This window comes from Cylas formicarius, unplaced genomic scaffold (genome assembly GCF_029955315.1).
Source record: "Cylas formicarius isolate icCylForm1 unplaced genomic scaffold, icCylForm1.1 PGA_scaffold_6__28_contigs__length_40554024, whole genome shotgun sequence".
NCBI lineage: Eukaryota > Metazoa > Arthropoda > Insecta > Coleoptera > Brentidae > Cylas > Cylas formicarius.
The window spans coordinates 25,132,408-25,158,976 of record NW_026844347.1 but is presented as its reverse complement, the minus strand read 5'-3'; the positions used below and the strand labels follow the sequence as shown (position 1 = coordinate 25,158,976).

Here is a 26,569-nt window from a genome sequence, read left to right as displayed (position 1 = left end):
AAATATTTTCCATTGCACCGACACAGATAAACAAAAACGTATCATCATGTTTTAAACTGCGATAAAACTTAATGAAGTAATCGAGGCTACAACAATTCAAGTTCATGAGCCCGATAAACAATCAGTGGTGTACGCTTACTTTTGGTTTGTTAAACTTTATTACTGTAATTATATTATGAACTTCATTACCTACTTCGGATTACCCTATAGCTTTGAAGCAGTATGTTTTGAAATACCTCTTATCGATCATTAATTCAAATAACTTAATATTGGGCATGGAGAAATATTATTCTCCTAGATTTGTTTTACTCATTTTTAAACCCAAGCTCTAGGGGTACATTCTCAGAAAGTTTTACATCGTTCATCGAACTACTAAAAACAGAACTACCGGTCCTTTCAGTAAGGTACCACACCACTGGTTGCGTTTACGACTTCTTTCGCGATATGACGATAAGCGGCTGCAAAACAATGATCCAGTCGTTCGGGACATCGACAAAAATGAGCTTCGTCTCGTTAAGCGAAAACGATTTCGGTATTTTAAATACCAAAAATGGGGAAAGAAAAACGATTAAAAGGTTCACCTGGACGAATTCGCAAAATGTGTCCGTGCAAGTAATCACCTATGGCGGTACCATTACTACCTTGAAAATACCTGACAAACACAAAAAAGTAGAAGACGTGGTGATGGGATTTGATGATTTGAATGGATACCAGAGCGATATGAACGCTTATTTCGGTTGTACCGTCGGAAGGGTGTGCAACAGAATAGCAAATGGGAAAATGGTAAGTAAGGTCTTTTTCATTTCAACATCACTATGTTACGTGTTTTATTATTCTGCTAAAATATCTTTCCAATCAACAAATTAACTCCTCCAGTGGTCCGCGATAGTTCAAGATGCTTCCTCAATAACCTAACACAAGAAATGTTGGATGAAACCTACCGAGTCCGATTTAACCCGCGGAACTTTGCATCGTTAAATCCTTATAACCTTAAATCCCTAGAAACTTTTACAACTATTTCGAGCACATTATTTAAAATTAACTACCCAAAAAACTTAATAAAAATATTTGTCCTTAACATTTGTCAAATTGCAAATTGCAAAATGATCATTGTGCCATTCACTTTAGTCAACCTCTGTCACGTCTATGACCACTTATTCCTTTATCAATATTCAAACAAATTCGATAGCAGTGCGCATATATCGGCCAGAACTTATTTCTTAAGAAAACGTCTTCTGGCGACAATGAGCTGCTCTAAAGTCGGTGGTTCCTGCTGCAGAAGAGCAGTAACCCTAACGGTCGATGACTTTGGGTTCGTCAAGACAAATACCGATGAAGGTAACGGCATAAAAAGGTTCACCTGGACGAACGCAAACACCAAATCGTCCGCCCAAGTGATTACTTATGGAGCCATCATCACCAGTCTTAAATTTCCTGACAAAGACGGCAATGTAGAGGATATAGTGTTCGGTTTTGATTCTGTCGAAGAGTACCAAAGCGTTAAAAACCGGTACTATGGAGCTACTATCGGGAGAGTAGCTAACAGGATCGCTAAAGGCAAAATGGTGGAAACTCCTTCCTTACCTTATGAAAATTTTCTTATATTTCTTTATTTTCAGACACTAGATGGCAAAGACTACACGCTGGCCACCAACAATGGAGCAAATCACCTCCACGGCGGTATCCAAGGATTCGATAAAGTTGTGTGGGACTCGTACGTCAGAGGGAACAAGGTTTTTCTCACCTATCATTCTAAGGACATGGAGGAGGGATACCCTGGAGATCTTATCGCCACGGTATCGTTCGAGCTGACCAAAAACAACGAATTCTTGGTAGATTACAAAGCCGTCGTCACCAAACCTTCACCGGTAAACCTCACCAACCACTCCTATTTCAACCTAGCCGGACATGGAAAGGGTTCCGAAGAGTTGTACAAACATCAATTTACGGTTAACGCAGACCGTATCACCGAAGTTGATTCGACCGGTATTCCAACAGGTAAATAATTCTTGACAAAGTCAACTACTCGTTAATTATGTAGTAAGCGACCCTCAACTTTGCACTTTAGAAGTCTTAAGTAAGCTATATGGTGCGAGGTGGTTTTATTGAAGTTTTGAGAGTTGCGCTCTGCAGTTTCAAAGTTCAGAACTATTTCGGCCACATAGGTTTAGCCTGGGGCGCGAATAATATAAGATTAAATATCTTTTCCAGGGAATATCTTGCTAAAAGTCTGCCACTTAATGGTAATATAATAATCAATAGATAAAGGTCGTGGCTGTAAAAATAAAATGGCATCAATTATGTACTAAAAAAAGAAAAATAGAGTAGAGTTAAAAACCACCATAGTTTTTACTAAGATGACCCAAAAAGTAGAATTTCCTCTTGATCTCAACCTATACAAATTTATTTATAAGCAGCGGTTTTCTCTTTAAAACTCCTCTAATGTACTGTTTTTGGTGTAAATCTTCCGCCCGTTTCAATTCGAGAGATTTAGATTATTTATTCACTTCAGTATAAATAATTTATGATTATAGGAAATCTTCCACCTGTCTCTGGTACGGTGTTTGACCTTAGAGTACCTAAAACCCTGGGGGATGTCATCAATAAAGTACCAAATGCCAAAGGTTACGATCATAATTTCTGCGTAACCAAAGCTTCTTCGCAAGTAAGATATTTCCCAAAGTATGCAGAATCATCATCACAGGGTATTTTTTAGGAGCTGGCCTTTGTTGCCAAAGCCCACCATCCACCAAGTGGCAGAGTAATGGAAGTCTACAGTAATCAACCCGGCGTCCAATTCTACACCGGCAATTTCTTACCTGAGACAGATGTCAGTCAGGGAAAGGGCGCTGTCTATAAGAAACACGGAGCGTTTTGTTTCGAGACGCAAATCTATCCGGACGCCATAAATCACGTCAGTATTACTGGAGAACATCGAGAAGTTCAAATTGTTTTCAACATTTTATTTGTGTTTGCAGCCCAATTTTCCGAAGGTCGTTCTGTATCCCGGAGAAGAATACCACCACTCGACGGTATTTAAATTTTTGATTGAAAATTAAATATTATTTTTTCAATAAACACCATGCAAAATTTTGGTTCTAAAATTTCGCGGTTTTTCCTTATTTTAACAGTTTTAATTTTTATGGGACCCCTGAAGTAAGAAATGCAATGAGCAAAAATTTCTTAGTTTGATAATGAAAAAATAAAAAACTGAAATACTTTTAATAATATTTAAATAAAAATTTTATTGTTTCTCGCGTTCCTCTTTATCATTTCCGATATTCATTGCCTTAATTTGCAAAAAAATATCTCCTCAAATGCGCCTGAATATCAGCCATATGGTCAAATAAATAATTATACAAAAACTTTTCACTATTTCAAGCCGTCATATAATGATTTTAAAATTCCTGTTTCGAAAAACTTTAAATTTTATATTTATATATGTATTTACAGTTGATCAAATTTTGAAAAAGAGGGTTTAGGAGAGTTTGATTAACCTTGTGTTGCCATATTTTAAATTATAAAATATCGCGTTGTTAGGTTAAAAATCAGAGATATACAAAAAACTGGGTGTAGATCTGCATTTTAGTCCAATGGTCAGTTTTAAAATATATTGTTTGGAATCATTTCAAAAAAACACAGTATTCTAAAACAATTAATAGTACAAAATGTTCTCGAGTGACTTATGTCCAACGGATAAACAAACCACTCGATCGTTTGAGCTCAATGAAAAATGTGAAAGGAACAATAGAAGTTTAGTAGCAGATTGATTGACAATAAGTAGCCACTATGCACTGAGCTAGAAGATCTTTCATTGACCCTTTACATTTTCTATCAAACTGCGACGATCCACACACAATGCTTTGTCATTTGACTGCGTGAGAATGACGTTTTCCAAAGTGCTTTCGCCGCTGGTGTGTAGATGAATATATATAATATTTTAAATAAATGCTGTCCCTTGGCTGGAGTTTCTTGTCAAATTTGATTTGTTTATGGAGCTTTCGAATACTCTTGGGTTGTTTTTTTATTTGTAGTTCATTACTTTTGTACCCACTCTATATGATTGTTATTATTATTATGAATAGCTTTATTGCTATAAGCTTGCACTTACATATAGACATATGTATGAAAAACATACAGCTAACCATAAGAGTGCAGACATCTGGTGATCCGGATACGGTTCAGCTAGTGGCTCTGTACTTTAGTAACCATTGCTGCCTACAAGTGTTATTTAGTTAACAACGTTACAAAAACAATTTTGTTTAAGACACAGTGGTGATCGTTATAAGACATTTTAAAAATAAATTTATCGATCTATCTTTACGACACACCTGTTTACAATGTTTAATATTCCACAAAACTGTGATGCTCACAATAGCTTCGATCGTATGATTATTGAAGAGTTCACCGAGCACCTTACGTAGAATACAAATAAGGTGCGTCCAACATGACCGATAGCATATTTATGGCGAAGAATTATAAAACGGTTAGATTCGTCGGCAAAGACAAGAACTGAAAAGCTGCGAATGCAAAACATGATCCCGTCTACTTTAACCTGTCGCTCCCGTGACCGATCTGGCGTAACGTTGCATGGCGGGATATTTAATTTTCATAACAATAACAAAAACGCTTAGATCCGTATAGCGCTAGATCAAACGGACGTGCCAAGAACTTCATCTTCGTCATTGCCACTAACAGGCCATTTATAATAATTTAAGTCGAATAAAATGACAGTTCCAAACCCCGAATAAGGATTCATTCGAATGGAATTAAACGATTTGGAGGTGCGAGGTAATGCGAAGCACAGTGGCGTGGGTTTATCGACTGTTACTTTTAAAACACAAGCGAATATTCGCACTGAGGTCGCGTTTAGCGAAAATATGCCAAAAGGGTGTGTAAACTAATAGTAATTACAATGGAAGTTAGAAGTTTCATTACATAACGTTTAAGTTTACACTTAGCAGAGGGCAGCGATCCATTTGTCCGAAACGTTGTGAGCTCGAAGTTCTTTTAGTACCAACGCTGAAACATTGCCACATTCAGAGAAACGCGACAAAAAGTCTTTTCGAATGGAATGGTGATGCAAAATCCGAAAAATATTTTTTACCAACAGTATAATGGGCAAAATCTACTAAATGAAAATATGGAGCCTTACATAAAATAGTGAATAAATTTGTCATAATTAGATGTAATTAAGTTACTAATTATTATAATTAACGCAAAGTACTATTACAAATATTAAAATTTCTACCAGTTAACAAAAGCCGAATCAAAATAATTGAAAATATTAAAACAAACTGGGTCATTTAATCTAGAAAATATCCTGGAAAAATCGTAGAACCTTAAAAAATCACTCTAAAGTTCTACTAAACTGATTGATTTTTATTTATTTTAATACTGTTTTCAAATTGGAAGAATTGATCAAAAATTTATCATTGCTCTTAAAGATAGCAAACCCGACTACTTCCTGATTCAATCTTACCCATTTGCTAGACATCGATGTCGCATAAATATTAAAGTTTTAAATCAAAGTAATATTTCAAAAGGGGCCCACCTCTTGATTGAATTGCTGAGACAGAAAAACAAGCTTGACCTCGTCTACACCAATTTACTGAAAATAGCGTTAAAATTCAAATATTCAATTATTCAGATATCGTCCATATTTAAACAGCTCTGGGAATCACCCAAATTATAAATAAACTAAAAAATGGTATTATCGTCAAATGTCAAACCAAAAACTTGTCGGAAAAATATTCTCTTCGCTTTGACGAATCTATATCAAAACACTGGCTGTTAGCAAATTTGTATCCAACGCCAATTGTGTGCAACATTTGTAAAATTTGATTTATGGTTACTGCCATATTTCATAAATACTATATTTTGTGAATAAAATCGTAAACGTATTTACTCTAAAATTGTGGTGATTAATTTCATCCCTTCTGTCTGTACATACGAGGTGTGTTCAAAAAGTAAGGTGACTTGTAATTCGGCGGGCAACGTCCATTCGATGTTCGATTTTTTTTTGTTATGTTTGTGCATATGCCCTTAACATATATTGCACGCTTACTATTTTTTTGTGAGACAGAAGCATTTGACGTCTATTGTGCGCTGGGCGCATAAAATTTTGTGTACAAAATGAAATACAGTGCTGGAAAACACCTGCAATATTGACAACGGCATATGGCGAATCTACTTTGAGCAAAAAAAATGTTTATAAGTGCTACAAGCTGTTATTAACTTATGCATACGTTGGAGAAGTGAAAGAAATGGTAGGGTGGCTAAACACGTCGGCATCTCTACTGGCTCGTGCTATGAAATTTTCAAGGGCTATTAAACGACGTCAATGATGATCCTGATACGTCAAGGTTTTGCTTTCTTTGTTCTCTTTGATTATTGTGGCGTACATCAAGAGGTTTACGAGAAGCAAGAAGTAAACGTCCGGAATTGTAGGAAAACAAGTGATGGATTTTGCATCATGATAATGCACCTGCTCACTTAATGTTGCTTTTGTCTAACTTTTTGGTAAAAAAGAAAAGCACAATCATGCCTGAGGCACCATATTCACCGGATATGGCCCTCTGCGACTTCTTCCTGTTCCCAAAACTCAAGAAATCCTTTAAAGGAAGGAGATTTGGAACGATTGAGGAGAAATAGAAAACATTGCTTGAAGGGCTCAAGGCTATACCAGAAAGTGCTTCGAGGTTTTGGAAAAACGTTTTCTCGTATATCAGGTTTCGACTGACCTTAAGAAATCATTTAGATTTTAACATATCAGATGCCAAGGCTGGGCTCAAAAGTAGCATAATTGGAAGTAGCGATAAATTAAAAAGGAACGCAACATGATTAATAAAAGTCAAAATTGGATAGGCCGTTTTCATTCGAGCTACGATTTATATACTAAAATTTATAGTCGATCATTTATCGAAAAGAGACTTATAATTGATAGCCTGTTGGTTTTTATTAATGTTGCTCGAGATTGATTGCGGTTGTTATTACATCGGAATCACTGCCAGATGATATTCTCCGATGTGCCATTCATTGGTTCACGATCGACTTCTTTACTTACTCTTAAGGTTATAATAAAAATCGATATCGGCGTCCTAAAATCAAAATGTATTAGTTACCCTGATATGTGTTTCATCTTCATCAAATTGACAATGAACAAGCACTGCCAGCGCCGCAGTTAAAATATAAAAAATATTAATTACAAATTAAATTAAATTAAATTAAAATAATAAATTAAATATAAAAAACCATTGGGGTTGTCAAGCTGCAATTTGGGGGATGCCTACTGCTGTTTAGGTTATTTTCTTCCCTCTAAAATATTTTAAAGCGTTTTATAAAATATGCATGGGGCTAGTATAATAATATTTTTTAGGTATTTACTACTCACAAAATTTAGTTTCAAAATAATTAACAGTCATTATTCCGCAAAATAGTTTCAAAATTACTTAGAATAATGTATAAACAGCAGCATTTGATTTACTTGAAACAATATTGCCTTTTTTTATACCAAACTGTTTTAAAAATATCATTTTTGCCCAAAAAAGAACCAAAACTTACATTTTTCAATATTTCAATTTTTCCTAGAAATCAGCTAAACATTTTCCTGTATACTCTCACTATATGAAAATTGAGAAGTAACTTCGGAAGGGACAAACCCCTAAATCAAAATGCGGACGTACAACCTAGGAAACGTCGACCCGACAAACACTTTATATATAATAATTTCACCAGTAGACAGAAGACGATATACCACAAGTTCATTTTCGACATTTTACAACTGAGTTCCTTAATCGACGGCTTAACATGGTCGTTCATTTATAAAATCGGCAAACTTCCGTCGCCTACGCGACAGCTTTGCATGGCGTCCGATTGCCCGTCAGATTTATATCACACGCATTTTTTTTTAATGACAGAGGTTCAATGGAGCGTTTTGTGTCGTAAATCGGCTTAACTAGCGCTTGAAGCATTCCGTTTTAAAATGTATTCTTTGAGGGGCAGTGGCGTCCTTACGTGGTAATTACCAATTAAATGAAAATAAAGCTAACCGATTTCCTGTGGCAAGTTTGCCAAAAGTGTTTCTTATAACGAATGCTGAACGATTAACCAAAGTATTCTTATTCTCTTGAAATTAACATCAATTACTAATTATTACGAATAATAACTACGCCAACAATTACATAACAATGAAAACGAGTCTGGATTTGTTGTGCACAAGTCATCAGTTTGACTTCGTTCGTCATATATACCTGGTTTAAGTACCTATTTTATAGAAGTTCAAAATAAACTTGGCACTAATGCTTCCATAAATTTTATGGGTTATTTGTAGCGGCTACCAGTGAAAAGATTTGAGAAATGTAAGGCATGATGTACAGAAGATTTATTGAGTTAAATCACATTCAATTAATATTTTTATCTCTCTTTTCTTGTCTTTAACAAACTTTGACAGAAAAAATATACAAGTCCAATATATTAGTTTTCTTTTCTATTTATAGTTTTAAAATAATTGTATTAATATTAATTTTAATTTAAAATAGACAAAAAATGATGCTTTGCAGAGATAATTCAAACCTAGAAATCTCCCTCCCAATGAATAACGATTTTTTTTTCAATGATTATATTTTTGAGTTGCGTCAAGTCAATATAATAACTAATATTGGGTTATGCAACAAATACCAAAAACGTCAATTAGCAATGACATCACGGGCTGACCTGTGAATAACAGCTGAAGAAGAAAACCAGAATGGCAGCAATTTCGAGCGGCAGGTAATCCTGGGGACCGTTACAGTTATTGACACGGCTGATATCCAGTTAATGGCCTGTTACAAAAAAAATCCGCCGATAATTATTTAATAAATTACAATAAAATTTCAATAACGGAGAATATAAAACAACTAGACGCAAGTCGGGACATGGCAATTTATTACGTCTATCGGCCGCTTCTGTTTTTTTTTCTTAGCTCTCCGGTTGCCCGATTATTCCGCCGATGCCGAACTAATGGCGAAATGAATCGATTGCACCGTTTTAATTATTATTGATTTCCATTAGCCGCGCTGTTTTTGCCAACAAATGAAGTTATTATTAGACCCATTTTTAATTAGCAGAAGCTCTGCAAAATGCGCATTTCTTAACCGACTTTGAAATGTACTGTTAGACATTCGAAAATAGTAAACAGAAACTATTGTGAATTATTTTGCAAGTTCATATCTGCAAAACTGCAAAATAGATATTTGGATAAAATATGTTGTATCATTCGTAAGTTGACTTTAAAAATTTTGGAGAAAAACCTTAATTCTTTGTTAATTTTATTACAAATATTTTAGTTAAACAGTTTTTTAAAGCGTTAGTTGGATTAAATAATATGTATAATGAAAATTTAAAAGTTTTTGAACCGAAAACCCTATTGAAATATCTGAAAACATATGGAACTTGCTATATTTCAAAAACAGTATTGTTGTAAAAAAAATGAATGCATTTTTTGAATACAAAAACGTGTTCCATAAGTAGGCAACATATTAACTTCTACAATTAGTTATATGAGATGTCTTCAATATACCTAAAAGTTAATAAGAACAAAATTAACTGAGCTCTACTTGTTGCTTATTTATGAAATTTGGATATATTGAATATTGAATTGAATATTGAAACTTAAATAATTTTAAGCAGCTTTTAAGCGACTCAAAGTTCATACTATAACTGAGCACAAAGGAATAACATGGATTTTAATTATAAATGACTCTCCTTAGTTTTGATTGTCTAATTCTACACTCTACACATATCTTCGTATAGAAAGTAATGGTTTTCCGTGCAGCCTGTACATTTCGCCTAATAACCTGCAGTAAATATGCCGCATCCAAACCTATTGACGAGGTCACGTTGGTTGTTGAATGCCGTAAGTCCATTGGTTAAAGACGATGCTGAGATCTCGCGCATGCACATATCGAATAGACCTTCTCAAATTTTGTTTTCATAGTTGTATTATCGGCATAGGCAGGGTTTCTATATCTGTGTGATGGGGCAAATAAAAAAAATTGCGATTTCGCGATCGCGATTTTTTGGGATTCTGACAGAACTATATCAATTTTTGGTTTTGTTTTTGAGATATTAATCCTTTGAAATGGTTAATTTTCACCAAAATTTAGAAATTAGTCTTCGTAATGAGGTTTACGGTGCAAGTGAATAAAACAGATTTAAAATTAAAAAAAATATATAAAAAACTTTACTTGTTAAAAACTTCAAAATTGCTTATTTTCTACGAAAAACAACTTTCATATTAAAGACGGCCACAATTTCCAGTTACGAATATCCAGAAGTTTACTTTTTTGCTATAATAAGCTTCAAAATCTTCTGATTTTTAATTATTTTAATGCGTTTTTTAAATTGAGAAACTTCTGCCATAAGTAGACGATTTATTAACTATTGTTATTAGTTTACCAACTTCATATTTGTTCGTGAATTAACAACTAAACCACCCGTCTTTAAAAGAAAAAGAACGATGGGATGTTAAACCGTCAAACTAAAAGCATTATCGGTCCGAAAATTTTCTTAAGACCAATTTCGCGATCATTGCGAATTACCACCCATATGTCCACGTCTCCTCCACTGCCGGCGCCATTATTACTGAGAATTGATCGAAGAGTCTAGTTTCCCCGTTTTTGGGCCATAAATAATATTCGCCGAGCGAAATATGACGCGAAATTTGTTTTTGGGCAATTTAATTTCTTCGAGCACCTGCCACTTCCCGCGTAAGTATCCCACGAAGAGCGCCTATCATTGCCGACCCAATTTAAAGCTGCTGGCAAGAGATATCCCGCAAGCTTCTAAACGGCTCGAGGACCTAAAGTTATTACGTGTCGGAATTCGGAAATAGGTAGCGGCGCGAAATGTTGGTGTAAGAAGAAAGTCACTCTGCAGGTGCTTCCAAGCATGAAGACCACCATCTCTTTTTGTCAAATCGAAAATGATTTAGTCTATGTGACAAATCAAAAACTAATGCTTAAACTTCACAACTGTTAATTTTCTAAGCCATTCTCTACTAGTTCACGAGTTTATCAGGATACACATTTAGTGCCAAACCATTTTTACGGATTTATGAAAAATACAGCCGACTTCCTTTACATGAACAAAAGTGGAAAGTTATAATTCTGACAATTCCAAATCATACGACATTACAACAATACAACAAACAATAGCATACAGTAACTTATGGAAGTGCCCCTAGCCAAATCTGGAGTGTACTCCACAGAAAAGGAGATGACAAGCAAAACTGTATTAAAAGATAAGTATTATGAGATATCTGAGTCTAAAACGATCAATTTTTTACCATTCATGTTACACTCAGGAACTAGGAAAAATACCGAACATATTACTGGGACAAAATAAGGATTTCATGTGAAATCATAAAAGACTTAGAGAACTTCTGAAATCAGATACACAAATTCACAGAAGAACATCTGTTATTTTAGAATATTAATTGTTAAGTGGATTGTCAATGATTTACATAAATTCTAGGTACCACTTCGATTGATAAGCGTTCGGCATATATTCAAACTTTCTAATATGACAATTCTATGAATGAGAGAGGAACATAAAACCTTCTCATAATTGCTAGAAACCGTTATCTTAGACTGGATATATTAATATCAACTACATTTTTCATAATTCGTTCAATTCATGAAAATGAATCCTGAATGTAATTAATTACAATACAATCTTCCCCGTTGTAGTTCCAAAAAGAGTAGCTATGCAAAGATTGCAAACGCAAAATTTCAACAGGAGCAAGAAAATAAATAAATTAATATTTATCATATTGTTGCGAACAATGCGATTTCTTTGCGGTTTTGGCAGAACTACCAATGATACTCATACCTATCATTTTTCATTCAGAAGATTCACAGCTGACAGGAAGGAAATAAGTTCTAAAGCATCGTTGTAGAAAATTCTTAGGCATTACCTATGGTAGAAGGAGGGAAAACACAACACTTTCAGAAAAGACTTCGCTGCCACATGATGGACTGATGGAACTCTTGTTCAGTTTGCCTAACTCTTACTTCCAAGCGACAGATAAAATTAAAAAGATTATAATTTAATGCCCAACGTTTGGCCACCACTAATACACTACACCAGCGCTGGTGTCCTCTTCATGTTTGTCTCTTAGTTTAATTTCACTTAATAACGGAAGTGATCAACCTGTCTAAAACACCGTGAAACCGCAGATGAATACCAATCTAAATCAAGAAAGTCTAAAAAAGAGAGAAGACGCCAAGTAGTTCCACTGAAAACCAGCATAGTTTCAAACCAAGTACCAAACGCAAAAAGGCCAACAAAGAAGAGGGTGAACCCACTTGGGGCGACTACGTACAAAATACGTTTATGTTGGCAGTTTTAAAACTCCGACATAATAACGCACGTTCTTAAAGTACCGTGTAAGAGAAGCGATACGTCTTGATAATGGGCTTCCCGAATAGCCTCTGGAGACAAAATATTAAACGGATCTTGATTATAAGGGTCTCTGTAACGCACACACACACGCGCGTTCGCAGATGAAGCAAAACTTTGCAGCAACATGCGGGTATATTCAAGCTGCCCGGGGTCTAATTTCTGAAGGTTTTAACAGAGCGCTATTTAAATTCACTTACGGAATCTGAAAACGAATGTCGGGTTTGTCGATGTGTTTGTTGAGATGCAATCGCTGTTGGTGTCACGAACGAAAGCTCGATTATTGCTATTTGCGACTTGTAGCCAGTTAATTGAGCGATGCGGGTTCTCTCGTATAGTTTACAGAATTGTGCAGGGCCGTAGATTCCAAGAAAATAAACATTAGGTGAAAAGCTGATACATTATAGAAAACGTCGCTAACACAGCCTAAATCACTAATAGCGTAAATTTATTATAATTTATAATTCCCCATTCAGAAAAGATAGGTCCGAAGAAAATTAACGTTAGGAGAAAAGCTGCTAAATTATAAAAAACGCCGCTAACACAAAGTAAACCACTGATAGTGTAAATTTGTTATAATTTATAATTCCCCATTTAAAAAAGATAGATTCGAAGAAAATCAACGTTAGGAGAAATGCTGCTAAATTATAAAAAACGCCGCTAACACAAAGTAAACCACTGATAGTGTAAATTTATTATAATTTATAATTCCCCATTTAAAAAAGATAGATTCAAAGAAAATCAACGTTAGGAGAAATGCTGCTAAATTATAAAAAACGCCGCTAACACAAAGTAAACCACTGATAGTGTAAACTTATTATAATTTATAATTCCCCATTTAAAAAAGATAGATTCGAAGAAAAGCAACGTTAGGAGAAATGCTGCTAAATTATAAAAAACGCCGCTAACACAAAGTAAACCACTGATAGTGTAAACTTATTATAATTTATAATTCCCCATTTAAAAAAGATAGATTCGAAGAAAATCAACGTTAGGAGAAATGCTGCTAAATTATAAAAAACGCCGCTAACACAAAGTAAACCACTGATAGTGTAAATTTATTATAATTTATAATTCCCCATTTAAAAAAGATAGATTCGAAGAAAATCAACGTTAGGAGAAATGCTCCTAAATTAGAGAAAACGCCGCTAACACAAAGTAAATCACTAATAGTGTCAATTCATTATAATTTATAATTGCTCACTCAGAAAAGATAGATTCGAAAAAAATTAACGTTAGCATAAAAGCTTCCAAATTTCGGAAAACGCCGCTACAAAAAGTAAATCACTAATAGTGTGAAATTATTATATTTCATAATTTTCCACTCAGAAAAGGTTGGTCTTCGAATAGCGTTGTCCTTCCATCACATTTATTCCAATACATAAGGCACACTACAATTATTTGTAAAATAGTAAAACCCAAAATATTAAAGTTTTACTGATTTATTTACCTAAGCGACTTTCTTTGCGAAAGCGGTTGATATAAAATCAGTGAAGCTTCCTTAAAATTTTTATATTAAAGCATATACTTAAAATCCAGAGCTGATTGCGATTTTTTCAAGTTCCGAATTTTTATTATTAGTAATCAGGTACTCTCGGCGCCCCATCTGCAAAAATCCAATCAACCTTGGAACTGTGTAAAAGCAGGGAATGTGTGGCCAAAAACTGAAACTAACTCGCATTCAACTCTGTACCAGCGAAAAATCCGAGAATTTATAGAAATCTATATGCAACTAAACAATCTTAACCGCGAAACAGGTCTTTACCTGTCACCAATATTGGAATCAGTCATCCGAGTCGATGTTTATGCCTCTCATTTAGCTCCACCCCCCTCAAACAATATATAAGCAGTTACAAAATAGAATGCGAGCCAGTTTCAGTCAAGTTCTGAAGAACCCAACAGGATGTTTGAATAATTTGAATTCACTGAACTGGTTTTGTCCAGCTCTTTTTTGCATAGATTAATAATTTAATATTTGGCTTATTTTCGGTGTTATTTTGATGAAGTACATACTCTGATTATTAAAAAAAAACGCAGGAAATGTACGTAAAGTACGTAGAAATATTGAGGGGACCTGTTGTATTCAAAAAATAATAACGCTTTTCGATTTTTCGGTTAAATCCTTAAAAAATATTAAAATTAATATTGCTGTAAGTTACAGAAATTTATTAATCTGGGTTTCGCCCGTAGTCTCTTTTGAAATACAACATTTAACACTAGAAACCAATTAAAGTTAGAATCTCCATTATGGTATATCTGGAGAAAATCTAAATATGTACGTATAATCAGGATCGTCTAAAGTTGCCGACGAAGTGACGACTTTTTTTGCCTTTAATTACGTCTGCGTCTCCCAGATGTGTCTCAATTTGCACATGAATATCACCGACAATGTTAGGACTTCGAATATTTATTGCGTTCTTGTTAGCATTGATTTACGATCTTAAAAGGATTATGATAATTATTTCTGCTTCATTAATTGCGACTTATGCGCGAATAGTGCAATACACTCTCTGCATTTGTTGTACTGTTACCTTTTACACTTGCAAATTCTTTGTGTTTTTATTGACGATTGATGAACTCAAACACTGGGATATTCGATCACAAAATTCAACATTGCTGCTCATGCGTTGTCTATGATATATATAAATCAGCTCGTCGAGACAAAAAGGCCTATGGCTTGGTTACACGCTTGTGTCCATTTGATTTTATTCTTCGATAAAGCCTGCAAGTCCGGCACTTTCATTTCCATTTTTTCCGCGGCCTGCCTCTACCCCGTCTTCTAGTTATCCCCCAGCTCAGGATCTGCTTAGAAGGATGTTCGTCTCCCAGTCTTGCTACACATCCCAACCATGTTAATCTTTGAGCTCTTGCAACGTTTGTTATGGATGGTTCTCCATAGAGCTCTTTAAGCTCCATATTTTTCCTTCCACTGATCCTCTCCTTTCTTTCGACCAAATATTCTTCCCAATACTTTCCTTTCAAATATTTCTAATGCTTCCGTCTCCCTTTTTTTGAGCTTCCATACTTCACACCCATACAAGACAGTATTCCTAATCATCGTTTTGCGCGCTCTTTTTTTGAGACTCCTTGACACGTTCTTGTTCTTAATATGTGATTTAATCCCCCCATACATTTCATACCTTTTGCTATCCTTTCTTGAATTTCATACCTTTTCTCATAATCTGATGTTACAGTTCCCCCAAAATAATTAACTTTTTCAACTTTTCGAAAATAATATTCGCTATTCTTTTTTATAAATTTTAGGTGCCTATTCTGCCCACGAAACTCTTTTTCTCCTAGTCTCATATATTTTGTTTTCCGCTGTAATCATGAACTTTTCCTTTTTGCTATAGTCTCGCTACACCGCATACCTACTATTTTTGTTGTTTTTGCAAAATCTGTACGCCCTCTAATATTATACTTTGAAATTCCATCCATTTTTCGTCAACAGTTGCGTCATTATCTAGGTTTATATTTTTAGTAATTTCCTCTAGAAAAGTTTCCCTAACATTATTATCCTTTAAGTTCCGCATTAAATAAACAGATCAGGCATAAACCAACCAATTCTCCTTCAGTTAGCAAATTCCACGAAAATGATTGACGCAGAACGAAGTTCACAAATTTTTAATTAAATATCTTAATTTTTAATTCTTACTCAGAAAAGTCTGATATTTTAATTTTTCAAAGAAACTTCCACAGGCAACTGCAATACTTTTTATAAAACTTCTGAATTCCTCCTGCGTCGGTTTTTGTTGTCTCGAAGTAGCTTACGTTTCGCCAATCATCCTGTGGGCTTCTTCAGAGCTTGACTGAAACTGGATCGAATTTTACACTGTACCTGCTTTTATATTGTTTGTGAGGGGCGGAACTATATGAGGGGCATAAACACCGTCTAGGCTGACTGATTCCCATATTGGTGACGGGTAGAGATCTGAGTCGCGGTTAAGATTATTAGGTTGCATTTTGCATGTTGAATTTTAGTTTTATCGAATAAAATTTTTATGTCCGGTTTCGTGATTGTGTTCGGCTACTGCTGATGAGTTTATTTGTCTTAGTCTTAAGGTTCTTTCATGTTCTTTGAGCATTTTTCGTCCGGTCTCTCCATTCCGCATATGCATGGAATCCTGTAAACTCCTGGCTTCTCAAATGAAATTTTGTCCTTGACGGATCGAAGATGTTGAGAGATTTTTACCACTTGTCCCAAAATCTCCCACCCGAGTAAAATGCGAGCCAGTTTCGGTCAAGCTCTGAAGAAGCCAACAGGATGATTGGCGAAACGTTAGCTAGTTCGAGTCAACAAAAACCGACAAAGGAAGAATCCAGAAGTTTTATAAAAAGTAATCTGGTATTTTGATGGAAAACCTTTTTACAATGGCCCACATTGCCGCTTATGATAATAATATACGGCAACGTCATTAACATATTTTTATATTAACTGTTTTCTACTTCTTTTTGCTTAATACTTTCCTATATAAAGTTAGTTTAGGTTTTCGAAAGTTATGTTTATTAGATTTACGTAGATAGATATTATTTAGTATAGAAGGTCATTCAAAATGTTTCACAGAAAGGATCAAAACGTAAGTTTGTCAAGAGGAATCCTTTATATATAATTTTAATTGCTAAAAGACATTTCCTTTAAAATATCTAGGTATCTAAGGTTTTCGAAATAATTCCAAAACTACTGTCATTATTATTGCCAATCATAAATTTTTAATTACGGCGTTTTACATTTTGCTAGTCTATTTTTCTATGATTAATAATTAAATACGCAATCAAATTTCCCAACATACGACAGTAAATAAGATAAACACATGTTGTAAACCTAACCTCCCTTTTCTAGTAAATTAAACCAATTGATTGGTTTATTTTATTTATTACTTACGAGTTTGTCCACCGCCTTACTATCATCAAAAATAGGGGATTTTCATTTAAGATTTCAAAGTTTCCCTCTTCTTTCAACCAGTGGTTTTTTGATTTTTTCCATTTTTTTTTGGGCACCCTGTTGTTTGAAAGCTAGTAGTAGAAGGCTAGTTTCCAGCAACATAACGAAATATGCGAGTAGCTTGTATAATATACAACTAGTTTCTAAATTAGTTGAGCAAATATTTCAACAATAACATATACACCAGGAAAAGAAACCTCTCTATTTGCCCAAGGGGATGAGCGCCGTATATCTGATTACACACACCGCCACTCCGTGTATATAAAAACCACCTCTGGAATATTTCACCCAGGTGATCGCAACCCGTAATCATCAAAGCCGTCAAAAATCGCTTGAAATATAAACCGGGATACGTATCGCAATTACATGTTAAAATTCCGTTCCGGTCGCGCCCGAAGAGAAATAACACCCAGTATAAATCACTACCACGGATACGCAATAATCGTAATTGGTGCCCCCGTTGCTATCTAATAATTTATTCGAGACGGGGCCGCCATTTGTTTATGCCACAGGTTGTTGCTGCGTTGAAGACTTTAGCTTCTCGTAATTTTTTCGTCGGCCATATAGTGGGACGGTAATCGTCATGTCATGCTTGGGTTAAATGGGAATTGGATCTTGCGTGCTTTTGTTGAAACTACCCTTGAGAAAATTTAGTTTTAAAAAACATTTGCATCGGGTATTAAACTGGAGTAATATTTGGCCACCATTTCAACTCTCTGGGAAGCAATAAAAATGGTTTAATACGTCCTTAGAGGGTTTGGTACGTCAATTGTTTTATCAAGTTTATCATAAATAAAAAATGTGTAGTGTTAGTGCTATTAAACTTTTACTTCAGAATTTTCTTAAATGTTACCTAACAGATATTCATTATACATAGGATATCCAATTATAAAGTAGATAATATAACGTAGAACGCAACTTAACATGGAAAACAAAACAAATGAACCGAAATTATGAATTATGAAAGTTAAACCAAATTAAAATTAAATTTCTAGTATTTAACAAAAGAGTATTATAACTTAGAGAACATACTTTTTCCAAAGTAAGGAAAATAAAAATGAACAAATAAACACACTCTAGAGATTCTTTATTTTGATTCGTTGCCAACGACGTTTCCACTTTATTTTTATTTTTAATTTCATTTCAATTTCAAACATGAAAAATTCCGGATTAAGAAGAACTTAAATAAATAATTAACACTAACTTATAATTTAAATGTAAATGTTCTGGTTAAGAAGGTCACAAGGCGCGCTAAATAAGTAAAATGAGAATGAAACGTTGTAAACAAGAATACTCGTGGATACAACCCACGTCTGGAGATAATTTATAAATAAGTCTTAATATTCTTATTGGCTAGCGTTAAATAAACCAATTTTGGCTATGCCAATATAATGAAACCTTATTGTTTTCTTCGTAATTCGATTCATTCTTAGTCGGCATAAACCTATATATAGTAAAAATAACCACAATCCTTACACCAAACGCGTAATAAAGCTATTGTTTTCCTTATACGGAACAGCAAAATGATCTTGTCCTCGCGATCTACCGGACTGTTTTCCAGTTCAAACTTTATCAAAACGCAGACGACTTTAAATGAACAAACATACATGGCAAAGTTTTCGCATAGTTGCTTCAGTTCTAGCTTTGACAATTTAATGATACAAAATTCTAGAGCATAAAGGAGACGAGATACCATTTTCATACGAATTTGAATTGTAAACAAATTCCCCTTTTAGCGGATGCTTTCGAGTTTTTATCAAACAACGTCTTCAAATTAAACGCAGACAATTTGGGTCCCGAAGTGAAGTGGAACAATTGCATTGTTCCTGCAACAGGAAGCACCTAAACTACTTAGTCAGAACAATGGCTGTACAGCGTGTCCGTATTCTGACGGATCGTGGAAAACATACCAAAATACGGGCTGCGTATGATTGAAGAACTTAACACTCGTTCAAAGAGAACGCAAAATTTATATAAAATCGACTAGAACGGTTAGCAGGTAAACCCAGAAATAACAAATACATACATAGTAATCGCGATATTCGAACGAAAGAGAGTGTCAAAGTGTTCTTCTCATTTTTTAGTAACTCCGGATATGCACTATTATAGCAACTTTTAAATAAGGCCTAGATACGTATATTACCGAGTAATTCTTTATTTATTTACTTTTTACTAAACTTAATTCGAGTTACAAGCTTTTGTAAAATAAATTATTAATAAGTGGATCTTGCAGCGTTTTGTGAATATAATTATTTAATTATGACTGAATACTGTTTTAAATATGAGTCAAATTTAAATATTTTTGTTCAATGCTTTTTGCTCCATCTCTGAAACGAAAGTATTAGATAGGTCTCAACATTTTCTAAAATAAAGGTAGATAAGTTTAATAAGGCTTGAAGTATTTTAATAATCCTGGAGTCAAATAAGTGCACCTTAATATTTTTAGCTTAATCCAAAATATGAATACGAAAATAGGAAAGTACTCAAAAAAACAATTTTGGTTAGTTTTGAGCTAATATTAATATCAACCCGTAAAGTGGAAATGCATTATTGGGCATTGATTTTTTGTCAAGTTGAAATAAGAGTGTTAAAATTTCAAGATTTTTTAGTTTTCTTATTGCTTCAAATGACTTTATTTATTTGCTAACGTTAATTTTAATTAAAAAGTTAACAGACCTTTTGGTTTCATTTGAAGTAATCATTAGAGAGTCACACTTCGTCACAGATCGTGTATTTATTAATTTTGTTAATATTAAAGTAGAAAATAAGTATAACTCTTGAAATTTTAACACTCTGTAGATTGGTCGTATAAAGAAGAGTCGCAAATAGCGTAAAATTGATGCCCCGGAGTACAGAAAAAACTGATCTTCCGGGCATCCCCCAAGTTTCACGCCACTAAATTGGACTGCGTCATAAACAGCATTCTCCGTTTTGTCGCTGAAAATTTAACAGTTGCTGGGCAGGTTTTGACAAAATACTGTCCAAGAAATGGCACATATAAACTGAAAACTGACGAATTGGTTAAAAGTGAGGTTAGAAATGACTTCTTAACAATTTTTCAAAGAGCTTCCACAGGCTACTGCAATACTTTTTACAAAACTTATGGATTTCTCCTGCGTCAGTTTTTGCTGGGTCGAACTTGCTGTTGGCTTCTTCAGAGCTTGACTGAAACTGGCTCGTATTCTGCTCTGTACCTGCTTATATGTTATTTGAGGGGGCGGAGCTAAATGAGGGGCATAACCACTGACTGATTCCCATATTGGTGACAGGTAGAGACCGGAATCGCGGTTAAGATCTTAATAGACGCAGGAGGAATCTAGAGATTTGTAAAAAGTAAACAATGATAAAATACATATTCAGGGTGCAGCGCAATGGAACATACCAGTTTGCAGTTTGCACTTTGCTGTCAAAAGTGTATTTCGGTTTTAATGATTAATTTGATTTATATGTACCGCCTCCAAGCATCTATACATATATCTCTCTATCTTTATCAGTTGTTTAATTTTAAACCACAAACAAACTGAAATAAACAAACTAGTCAAACCTGATAAAAACATTTTGTTTGAAAGCCAAGCAACAAAGCTTCGACTTAGACTCTTCTGTTTATGTTTGGTACTAAGAGTAACACTTAAATATTCTGCAAGTTTGCTGTTTTCGATTGCAATCCGTGAGTCCGGCAACTTCGTGAAAGCCCAAGCTTAATGAAGCTAAAGCCTTTGCGTTTAAAATCCGGAATACGATCCGTTTCGACAAAAGCCGAAAAACCGCAATCTCCGCGCTATCGAGTTACTCGGGTTAAGCGCGCACCTGTGCCGTAAGGGCGTTTCCACGTGTCATCCTCTTGGTCGCACCCACCTCGACCGAGAGCCTTTTCCTTTCATAGGGGAAATTTCAACGGGTAACGCATCATTTTGTACGCCGCCTCATGTTTACTAAAGACCACGGATGCGACTTTGCTTTCTTATTTAGACAGGCGGGAAAACTAATTTAAAAACTTGACAAGATTTCGATATCGTAAGGAGGCTCTTGTGATTCTACAGAAGTTTTTTCATGCCATATTAGATGTTTACAATTTTGAATTAAAACAAATAACATGACTGAGAAAATTACTTTACTGAGTTGATAAAATTTGAATGAATTATTAGTTTAGTAATCCTTATTAAGTTCTCTTTAGTAAAATAATATGTCTGTAAAAATGAAAATCTACATATACTAAGTAATCTTGTACAATGAAATTTGAAAAAATGCATTAGTAAAATTACCTGGCGATTTATTTATGTCTAGTAACTTATCAATCTAAAATAGTTAATGCAATAGTAAAATGGAATATGTCATATTACACTAAAAATGCAAAATAATTCGAACAAGTTCTTTTATTAAAAGTAAAAATGAGCCCTTAGTAATGGCGCTATAAAAACCACGAATTCTGACCAACCAGAAACAAGTCGATGAAGTGAGAATAATCATGAAATGCTTAGAATTCACATTTTGCAGTTTAACTCGGAAAGAAACTGTCTGTCTGATGTTTTTTATTATTATTTTTTTCGAAAGTTACTTTAATATAATATGATGATGTTTTCTTTTTAATTATTCTGCTAAATAGTAGCTGTCCTAAACATATATATATATATACATATATATATATATATATATATATATATATATATATATATATATATATATATATATATATATATATATATATATATATATATATATATATATATATATATATATATATATATATATATATATATACTACTACTACAACAAAAGAGCAACTTTGGAAATGGTGGAGATTTTCTTGGAACCGAAATCTGTCAATAAAAGATCTGACATTGATGGCCTCAGTGTGATCTACTCTAATGTCTTAACTTTACAACCAACCGTCAATCGAATTGCGTTTGCTGATAATAGTGTCGTCATAATGTAATTATAATTTAGAAAAAATAGTCCCAAGCCTCTATACATTAGGTACCTTGTAAGCAAAAAGGAGGTAACAAAAAGGGGGAAAAAAAAGAAAGGGAAAAAAACTGGACGGCTGGCGGTGGTCATACTAATAAAACCTTTCCATCATTTGCGTTTTGCGTTTGAAGTAAAATTCGTTTAAATAAAATGTAATAACAATTTCGTCTAGATGGCTGCCCTCGGTTATAATAATTAACGGTCGTATTTGATTCTTTCTGTTGTCCGGATGAGTTTGGTGTTGGCCTATAATGGCACTGTAGCAGTAAGTACTTTAACTATAAGACTTTAGTATTAAATAACTAAGAGCCGCTTTCATATTGTAGCCCCTGAAGAAGAAAATAAACATTTTCGAAAGCTTGGTGTAGCACAAAAGCCTTTTATTTGAGCCCTCATCAGGACCGATACCCCAATTAACTTAAATTTGTTGTTCAACTAGCCGGTCACGACTACCGTTTTGTATATATATATATATATATATATATATATATATATATATATATATATAGATACGTTATATATCGACTGCACAAGGTTAATGGATATTGGCTATGGCTAACTTTTTATATAAATGTCTGTCTAAAGTTCTAGCGTGCGAAACTGAAATTTATTTTTATTTATTTTCATTTAATAAGTTGATTGTATTTAGTTGATTAGTATTTGCTACTATGTGAATTCATTATCATTTACTATGTTGGTCGGTATTTTAGTCACCTGATTACGATTTTGCCGATTTGCTAAGAGTGATTAATTATCCTTAATAATTAAACAGATTCCTCCAACCAAAGTTGCTCCTATTCCAATGTAAAAAGCAAATTATTAAAATTTTAATTTAAATTACTAAATTATTTTCTCAGTGTGACTTTCTGGATAATTAAATATGGGTATTCATAATTCGTGCTGTGACTATAATGTAAAAAAAATGGAAGATTAGCCGGTGTACTTCTGCTAATTGATTACAATTACAAAAAGTGAGCAAAGTATATTAATTTCTTCAAGGATGTAAGTAAAATACTTCAAGCATAATATTCGCTCTGTCATGGGAAGACATAAAATTACTTATTATATTGTAATGAAATTTTCATCGATGCAAATGATAATTACAGAAAGTAAATCCGTTCCCTCATATCATTTAACGAATGCTTTTGCTAAATGTTTTATTATTTTGGAAAGTAGCATCTCCACGGCACGTGAGCAATGTCTTTTTCGCGTTCGGTTGGCTCTTTTACTAGAAACACCAATTTTTAATAGTTCCATCCAGCGAAAAGAAAATTTGGTCGTCATATATGAATGTTCATTCGAATCGTTGCCTAACCTACGTATATAAAGTTCCAGCGCGCGCGCGTGCATATGTGTGTGTGTAATTAATGTTTGCTAGCGCGTTCCCCCTATACCTGAAAGTTCTGGAAACTCATCCCGCATTTAATATACAAAGGATGGTACAAAGTTAATGACGAATCTGCCTCCCGCGTGTTACCGGTACTTAATAAAGTGTTGGCGTAGATTTTTTAATTAGCTTTTTTTAATTTAATACTGACTGGGCCATTTTCGGTGGGCGGATTTAATTACGTCCGTTAGACTGTCTTTTTTTTTTCGTAATGTATGTATATTTTTAAGGTGCCTATTAGTGTAATACCTGAAAAGGTAAAAGAGGCAGCATAGGTTAGAATTAGAAAAAAAATTAAGATATTTCTCTCTCAGATATCGCAATAAAATTACCGATGAGCAAAAGCAAGACAGACACATGGTGTAGTGTAAACTTCACGTAAATTAAACCTTATACAGTCGAACTTCGATAACTCGAATTTTTGATAAGTCTAACCAAGTTGGTTGGCAATAGCGTCAAAAGTAGGAAATGCGTGTTAGTTTGTCTTGATTACTCGAACTTCGATTACTTGAATATCTTGATAACTCGAACGAAACATTTGGTGCCAACTTCGATAAGTCGAATTTTCTCGGGGAACCCCCTAATTACGACCGATCTTAACCCATCTTTTTAACGTATCTATGCAAGCAGTTCAGTTTCTGTGCTTGCTAAGTTCACTTGTATGACTTACTAGTTAATAGTAAGTGAAAAATACTGTCCCTGTTCAATGTACACATTATATTAAAGACATTTTTGGATTTTTGCATTTGTTGATATGTCATCAAAACGTACTTTAAAAGCTTTGTCTTTTGATCAAAAATTCAAGGTGGAAGTGGCTCAAAAAATAAAGATGTAGCTGTGAAGTATGGGATTTCGGCAAGTACAGTGTCTACAATTTTGAAAAATAAACATTCAGTAATTACCGCAATGGAACGTTTCGAAGAAAACAAAAACAATAACATTACACTAATGGATTGTGTTGACGACGTAACTACCGCATGGAATATCCACGTTAAGCCTGAAACAATTTCCAATTATTTTAAAAATGCTGGTTTTGGTCAGTATTCTGAATGGGAAGAAGAAGATGAGATTCCCTTGATTTTCCTAAGTGAACGCCCGAAAGAAAAGAGTGGAGACGAAATCCAAATAGAAATCGAGTTTAAAAGCTTGGACAAACATTAGAGGTATAGCAGAAGGTAGCACCATCAACGATTTTCAAGGATACTGTTACTTCAGAGTATCCTACTGATGAAGATATTATCGAGTCCTGCAGATCCGAACCGGTACAGTTAAACATCGAAGATGACTGCGAAAGTGACACGACGGAGGAGGAATTGGAAGATGATTCTCAGCAACCACCTTCAAATGAATTGGTTAAAAATTCGTTGATTGTCTTGCATTCCTATTTGAAAACCAGTGAATACACAACGGATTCCCTCTATAATTGTTTAAATAAAATTGAAGCTTTTGTTGAAAACAAAATAAGAAATCCGGTCGTCAGTCACAAATAACTGACTTTTTTCCAGTGAAAGAGTAAACTTTAATATGTACATACATATGTATGTATATGTGCATACATACTATGTTTATATATACTGGGTACATATACAATACATTAGTATGTACATATATAATGTAAATACATACATACATATGTACTACTATTTCATAATTTTCGTTTTTTGTTCAAAAATCATAGATATTAGGACATTTATGTAACGTAGTAGTTTTGAAAATGAATGAATAGATGTTCATTCACAGAAAAGTACATGCATTTGAAGTTTTTATTGATAACTCGAAGTCTTGATAAGTCGAAATTTTCATGTGTCAAATCGCAGTTCGACTTATCGAAGTTCGACTGTAGTTAGTTCTGTGATTATATTAGTGTCTGGTGGATTTGTGGTTTCTGCCCTCAATAGTCTGAAATACCATTGAGGAGAAAGTCAGTCAGCCCAGTATACATTTTTTAAAAAAAGTAACAATTTGCCTACACAAGAGCCTTTAGGTCAACTTAGGTAAAAATGTCGTTATATTAAGGTTGAACAAGCACTAACAAACAATAAATATTGCTGAACACTGAACATTTATTTTGAAGAATAAACTTTATTACTATTATGATTATTATAATTATTTATTATATTACATTATAGTATTCTTAAAATACTGAAAACAAGATAAACCACTATACAGTTTTGTAGTAAATCGTGGCACGCCTAAAATTTTATTAAATCAATCCATGAAAAATACTATATTTAATTTGTTCACTTTTGCGAGTGTCTCGTGTCTGAACACACAAACCCCTAGACGAGGAATATAAGATACACCCTGTACGAAATCGGCTTCTCGATAGCAGCAACTACGGCGCGGGGGAGAAGGTATAGAAAGTCGCGGACATCACCTGCATATTATTCTGTAAACCTTGCTACAAGTTTTTATATGCCTGGTGTCATTGGTTTGTGCGATATCGCTTCCAAAGGTACGTCTCGTTAAAAGGTTTTTATCAAAACGAAAACGTACCAAAGCATAATGAAAACCAGGAGTATTAATTTACGTCATTGTCGGCTGCGAAATAAGGCAAGAAGTAAATTAGAAACGGCGGAATGAGTGTTTCTTTTTGCGACCAAAGTAAGCAACATAATTAAGATAGTAATCAAGGCGCAATAAATTTAGAATTACGTGCCGGAGTACGTAAGAACAAATTAAAACCGAAACAAAATTATTATTATTGACCTGTGTGGCGCAACCGACAACCACTAATTTCATTTTCCCGTAGTATTATTGCGGTAGACGTTTTTTTTTATTATTATTTCTGATTTATGAGTAAAATAAAACAGTCGCCTCCGTCGCGTTCATTC

At 34.1% G+C, this 26,569-nt stretch overlaps 2 protein-coding genes across 3 annotated transcripts in view; one reads left to right on the top strand and one right to left on the bottom strand.

Moving 5' to 3' along the window:
- Nucleotides 1–26,569, bottom strand: part of LOC132703788 (fringe glycosyltransferase) — a 128,000-nt gene that overhangs the window by 72,187 nt on the left and 29,244 nt on the right. The window lies entirely within an intron of this gene.
- On the top strand, nt 490–3,155 carry LOC132703065 (galactose mutarotase-like). Of its 2 annotated transcripts, none has more exons than XM_060672111.1 (5): nt 490–783; nt 1,620–1,998; nt 2,535–2,665; nt 2,717–2,914; nt 2,979–3,155. In XM_060672111.1, the coding sequence occupies exons 1-5, from the start codon at nt 499–501 to the stop codon at nt 3,057–3,059; spliced, it is 1,074 nt and encodes a 357-aa protein (XP_060528094.1). In that variant the 5' UTR covers nt 490–498; the 3' UTR covers nt 3,060–3,155. The 2 variants fall into 2 exon arrangements, with proteins under 2 accessions (XP_060528094.1, XP_060528093.1); XM_060672110.1 differs by lacking the exon at nt 490–783 and adding an exon at nt 1,197–1,565 and having other exon boundaries at nt 2,979–3,153.

Coding starts and splice junctions, on each gene's coding strand:
- LOC132703065 (XM_060672110.1), top strand. CDS start 1,245: ATGAGCTGCTCTAAAGTCGGTGGTTCCTGCTGCAGAAGAGCAGTAACC. Junction 1,999..2,534: donor TTCGACCGGTATTCCAACAG/GTAAATAATTCT, acceptor TTATGATTATAG/GAAATCTTCCACCTGTCTCT. Junction 2,915..2,978: donor ATCCGGACGCCATAAATCAC/GTCAGTATTACT, acceptor TTGTGTTTGCAG/CCCAATTTTCCGAAGGTCGT.